This window comes from Nannospalax galili, unplaced genomic scaffold (assembly GCF_000622305.1).
Source record: "Nannospalax galili isolate Female #2095 unplaced genomic scaffold, S.galili_v1.0 scaffold655, whole genome shotgun sequence".
NCBI lineage: Eukaryota > Metazoa > Chordata > Mammalia > Rodentia > Spalacidae > Nannospalax > Nannospalax galili.
The window spans coordinates 1,800,698-1,806,634 of record NW_008337285.1 but is presented as its reverse complement, the minus strand read 5'-3'; the positions used below and the strand labels follow the sequence as shown (position 1 = coordinate 1,806,634).

General features: G+C 40.5%; 1 protein-coding gene across 7 annotated transcripts in view; it reads right to left on the bottom strand.

Moving 5' to 3' along the window:
• The window catches only part of Elavl4 (ELAV like RNA binding protein 4), a 94,671-nt gene extending 89,292 nt beyond the window's left edge, over positions 1-5,379 (bottom strand). For 2 of the 7 annotated variants that reach the window (XM_008832421.2, XM_008832422.2), the window contains exon 1: positions 4,841-4,984. In XM_008832421.2, coding sequence (XP_008830643.1) covers positions 4,841-4,957 — 117 coding nt within the window. In that variant the 5' untranslated portion in view covers positions 4,958-4,984. Of the gene's footprint in view, positions 1-1,249; positions 1,599-2,005; positions 2,319-4,840; positions 4,985-5,299 lie in introns of those variants that run through there. The other 5 variants (XM_008832423.2, XM_008832425.2, XM_008832428.2 and 2 more) reach the window with 5 other exon arrangements.
• Positions 5,380-5,937: the final 558 nt, after the last annotated feature.

Genomic DNA, 5,937 nt, shown 5'->3' with positions numbered 1-5,937 from the left:
GAGAGAGAGAGAGAGAGAGAGAGAGAGAGAGAGAGAGAGAGAGATTCCCTACTCTCCCTTCCCCCTCTCCTCTGTTTTTTAAACAAACAAACAAAAAGAAAAACCAGGGAAGATCGAACAGATGCTTAAAAATAGATTTCTAAAAATCACTGTAAACCAGAGTTAGAAATGTAATTAACACCTATTTATGACGAATAATTAAAGTTGGACTGGCCACAAAGAACAGCAAAGATAACCATGGTCCTGCCCCCCACCCCCCACCCCCTTTTTACACTGTTTGCAGTGTGTTCTCATGATAGCCACCTGCTCCCTGCTCGGCTTCTCCTCTGTTCGTTTCCCCGGCAACCTTTCATTGGGTTTTCCTCCCAGCTATCGCTTTCAGTTGGGCTGCTCGGTCTAATCTTATTTGTTTTACACCCATCAAAACAAGCAGCCAGACAAAGGCAATCCTCTAAGAATGGGAAAAAGACCACAGCTTTGTTATAACATCTATGCAGAGGGAAAAGTCCTCCCCAGGCTTCTCCTGTGCAAGAATAAGTAAGATGGATATGAATTTACAGCCCCCCCCCACTACCCAGCCCAAAATCTCCTGAAAGCTATTGCTGGTGAAAATTCAAAGTCAAAGTGGGCACTTGTGTCATCTGATTGTGCCATTTTGGGCTATATCTTCAGGGTCAACACCAGGCAACAGGAGCAGCACTCAAGGAGTTTCCCTGTTTCTTTTTCCAGAAAAAGATGATGCTAAAAATAGATTTACTACTTCGGCAGAAAGGTTTTCCACTTCCTCATCCACATCCCAAAGTCCTGTTTCACAAATGCATCTGCTGGTACTGAATCTCACCTCCTCCACCCCTCATTCCCAACCTTCCCCATCACTCCTAGCATAAGACTGAAAAAAGAAATGTGCCTTTAACTTTAACAGTCATGTAATTCGGTTGAAGGCTCACAGAGGCTGTGGACATGCCAGCCAACAGTGACGGTGACATTATGATTGTCAAAAAAGACACCAACCTTGCTTGTCTGAAATGTGTTTGATGGAAGAGGCATGGGTGCCTTGTGTGCATGCAGTGCCATTACACTGGGAGGTGATTCTGGCTTTCAGAAAAAGAAATACTAATAAACACACACACACAATCAGAACAGTGATTTACAATGCAGTCTACCATCCTCACACACACACACACACACACACACACACACACACACACAACGGCTGGAACCTCCAAGCTGCCTTCCTCTTTTCACTTACCATCTTCAAGCCATTCCACTCCATCTGTGATCAGAAGAAGATGGACCCTCACAGAGTGTGTCAAAAGCGGAAAGGAGCGTTATGTAAAAGCTGACATTCCTTCTTACAGAGCCGCTGCCCAGAGAAGGAAGCAACAACTCAACACGCCAGGCACCGCTACACATACAAGCCGCCTCCTCTTTTTTATGAGGTCATGACAGGAAACTCTTTGAAATACAAGATGCAGCATTTACTGAAGCCCAAATAAATCACTCTCTTTGCTGTTTTGACTGCGCAGTCCCCCAAAACACAACTGCCCATCTCAACGTTCAGCATCCAGGAGCTGCCTCTTGAGGTTTAAATTTCCAGCATGGAAATGGAGAGATTCCTAAGCCTGCTGCATCCGCCCCAAACCCCACAAAACCCAGGCATGTAGACAAACCTTGTCTATCTTACAAAAAGAAAAACCCTTTCTTTTCCCATGATGGTCTCAAGTAATAGAATCTCTTTCAACAAACCAGCAATTAGTTCAACCCACCCCCCACCCTCTGCTTTTATGTGGAAGGGAAAACTGACAACGGCCTGTTAAAAATGACAGTCTCTCTCTCCACTGCTTTTCAATAAAAGGACCTAATCGCACTACACAAAAGAGATAGTAAATGTAGGAAACACACAGCGGCAGAAACTAAACTCTTGTGCAAGCATAAGACTGGTCAAGGGTTGCTTGTCTTTCTTCCAGCAATGCAAACAAGAGATTATAAACCCAGTCATACCTACCATAACCATTCTTATTGGCAAATATTGGATCTCGTAGAGCTTCGACTCTTCTCTTAAAATTTGCAAAGCTTTCAGAATATGTTTTAAAAATGACTACTATTGTTATCTATCTATCTATCTATCTATCTATCTATCTATCTATCTAATCTCTGAAGATCCACAAAACACAGTGTGGATGACTGTAAAGTAAATCAATTATTGGGAGGGGGTGGGGCAGGGAAAGAAAGGCAGAAAGAAAAAGAAGGAAGGAAGGCAGAAAGGAAGGGAACAGTGAGCCGAAACCCCTGATTCTAGGATGCAGCTAAGAACAACTGAACAGAGCCGTGCTGAAATCGGCTCGGAGCTTCCCCTTTTTACATCCATTTATGGGACCATCTGTCAGCCAAAGCCAGAATCTGATTGGCTGGGGGAACGAAGGGAGGCGTTGCAACATCAGGTGCTATTTAAATTAGCTACTGCCAGATTGACGATGTTAATGATTCGGTGACCTCTACACCAACAGAGACCAGATTTCTGAACTGCTTCTTGTGTCTGGTAATTAAAGCCCGGCTGAAGCAACAACAGCCATACTTGTATTTTTACCTTTTACCTCCTCCTAGTTCAAAAGTACTGCCACAACTGTAGGTCACCAGAGGACTGAAAACCTCCACTTGGGACTGCCCTTCCTCCCCAGTCCTGGGGGATACAGGAGCCCATCCCTCTGGGCAGGGCTTTTCAGTGTAGAATATTTTCAACTACCACATCTTTCTTGACAGTTGCTTTCTAGCGAAATGCATATTTAATGACCTGCCTCTAGGCTTAAAGATACAATGAAAGCACTTTAATGTGCTAATACTTCCACGTTTTAACTTTATCATTTCTCAGGATTGCTTATTTTTTAAAGTAATGCTTCTTTTGCAGCTAACATGTTCAATATTTCAAAAGCATGCAAGATTGGGATTAAGTTTGCTCTGTGAACTTAGGTTCACCCAAGTTTGCTTCAGGAAACTATTTCCTAATAAACAAAAAAGAAAAAAAATCTGGAGGGAGGAGGAGGCAGCTGTCAGCCTCTATCTTTCTGCCTTCTGTCTGAGCTTTTCAAAACAGAGAATGATGAATGATTTATTTAAATGAATTTACTTCTCAACTTGGATAGGGGCATGCTCTGAATTTTTAAAAATGGACTAAAACATATTCCCCTTTTCTTTCTCTACTGCTGTTAAGGCAAAACATATTTCTCAAATAAAATGGCCTTATTTCATTACCTGTGAAGAACATTCATCGTGCTTAACAAACAGGAGGTTTTACTTCCCACCTAATTCCTTCCATACCTCTTTGGCCTCAGACACTTAGCAAGTGTGTGTGATGTATATAGACTGTCTATGTATGTGATACATTTCATAACCTCTATATTACCAAGCTTTCAGTATTATCTTTGAAATTATCTTTGTTCTGGCTTGGGGTTTTAAAGTGGCTTCCTGAGTTTATACCTCACACCCATGAAGAAGGCTAATATCCCTACTCATTTGATTCATAAGCTAATCAGTTTATTTTTCAATAAATGTACAAAGGCAACAAATATTACTAAAAAACACAATTCAACACCGTCTTTAATCTAGCTGAAGCTGACAGAGCGATAAGACCAGAAAAGCAGAAATACAGGTCAAAATGTGTTAATTTCTGGGCTTCGAAGTCTAAGAGTAAATGAGTTTGTGAAAAATTACTAGAAAAGAAAAAATTTTAGAGGTCAAAACTGTTCTCTCTAAGATATTGTTTAATGAATATATACAATAAACACACATATAGTGTGCGTACACTATAAAAATAGAGATACATCGAAAAGCAATTCATGTTGGATACATTATAGAAATTCTTACACATAAATATAAATAAGCTCAGCTATTAGAAATGAGATGACATGAAATAAAGTAGAAATGTGAAAGCTACACTCAGCTCTTTATGTGGAACAATACCGAATGAAGTAAAGTTCTAAAATAACTTCTTTAGAGTGCTGTGATTCACAGTGGTACCACAATATCCTCTGAACTGTACACTAAAGATGAATTCACAGGTTAAATGCTCTAAATGGCTTGGTGTATACACACAGGATAGTAGGTGTGCCCCAGATCAACAGCAGAAACTCCTCAATGTAATCTTATCAATATCAAAATATTGCAAAAAGTAAATATTGACACAATGCTGACAATCACACAAATAAAACCAGTTCTTGGAACGAAATATTTACTTGATATTTATCTGCAGGTTAGAAAAGATGAAACTTTTAAAATGCCTTTTTTCTCATCCACACTAAACTCAGTATACTTATTGAGCCACAAATTAACATTATGTATACCCAAAGATAGATAGTCCAGCCACTTTTCTGAAATAGTGATTGTATATTATAGTCTAAACACTTAGCTGGTTTTGGTAGGCTAAAAAAAAAAAAATCCAGGCACTTTGTCTATTGATCACTTCTGCAAAAACCTCCACTCTAAAGTCTTTCAAAGGAATCCTCAAACAAATGCACAAATGTCCTCAGAGGCCTTTTCTCTAAAGACAAAGGCAGAATCCCATTGTTGGGAAAAGTCAACCTATTATTGCATTTCCAATAGTACTATACATCTTTCGGAGTGAGGGGCTGACCGCTACATCAGTGCTGTGACATTTGTAAAGCAACAGATTCTCAATATATCATCTCAAGAATCAGGCAGGCAAGTCTCCCAGTCATGCGTGATTTTCTTTTTCTGCCACAATCTACCACCACAGGAAAAAACTTGTCTCACTCAAGCAGCTAAGGCAACCTAAAAATGATATTCCAGCGCTGTGGGGCTGCCAGTGTCGCTGTATCCCTCTTACCATAAATGAGCAGCTTCTTGACTCATTAATGACAATTTCCCTTAAAAGAAGTGATCTCATATCAGTCAGCCCTTCGCCACCACATACGCATCCCAAAGGTTGCAGATATCTCAGCATCAGTTGCCGGCAGCCAGCTTTCCCACACGGAGTCCAGATGGACTGTACCAGAAGCCGATTCAGCGTTAATAACTACCTACTCCGCGCAGTGGAGAAGCTTTACGTGGCACAATGGGCTAGGAAACAGCAGCCGGCTGAAAGTGCAAAGAAAAACAGACAACCAAATTCTCCCAAAGCGCCGAAAACATGGAACAGAAAAGGAAATACGAATTATATTTCCTTGACTTCTATGAAGCAGAGAGACGGGGGAAAAAAGGAAAAGAGAAAGAAAGAAAGAAAAAAAGAATGAAGGGGGGGTGTTAAAAACAGATGCTGCCCAGAAAAAAAGTGACAAAATATTACCTCATTATTTAACAAAGCAGCATTAAGCGTCCTGCTGATTTCAAACATCTTGCCACAGATTTTGTTTTAAGAGAAACAGATAGAATCCTTTGCAAAGCACCCCGTCTGCAAAGGGTTCTTCAATTTTCTTGCGCACCAGGAAACAGTCAATACATTATCCCCCTAGAGTTCGTACGTTAAAACCTCTAGTCAGTGAGCTGAGTTTTACTGTCATCTCACACAGTAGACTCCTGTTACATGTACTGTTCTCTTTGCCAGAGCAGCCTGCCCTAAACATGGCTGGTGTTTAAACTACTCTTTAAAGTAACAGTTCACTATATAACCAGCAGGTGGGTAGAATGCACAGATTGAAATGAACCATCTTAAAAGATCTGTGTATGTGTGCACGTGTGTGCGTGTATGGGTGCGTGTGTGTGTATTTCTCCTTGGAATTGCTTTTGGGTACAGGATGTGACATGAGAAATCTGAGCACCCTAACAGGTAAGCTTGTCTCTGGCTGCATCATGTCTAAGTGAATAAATAAAATTCCTCCTCTTGACTTAAAGCAAGGAAACAACAAAACAAAATACTACCAAACAATTGTAATAACTGTGGAAAACAAAGTATATGCAAGTTTTCTTACATCCAGCAAAGGATGA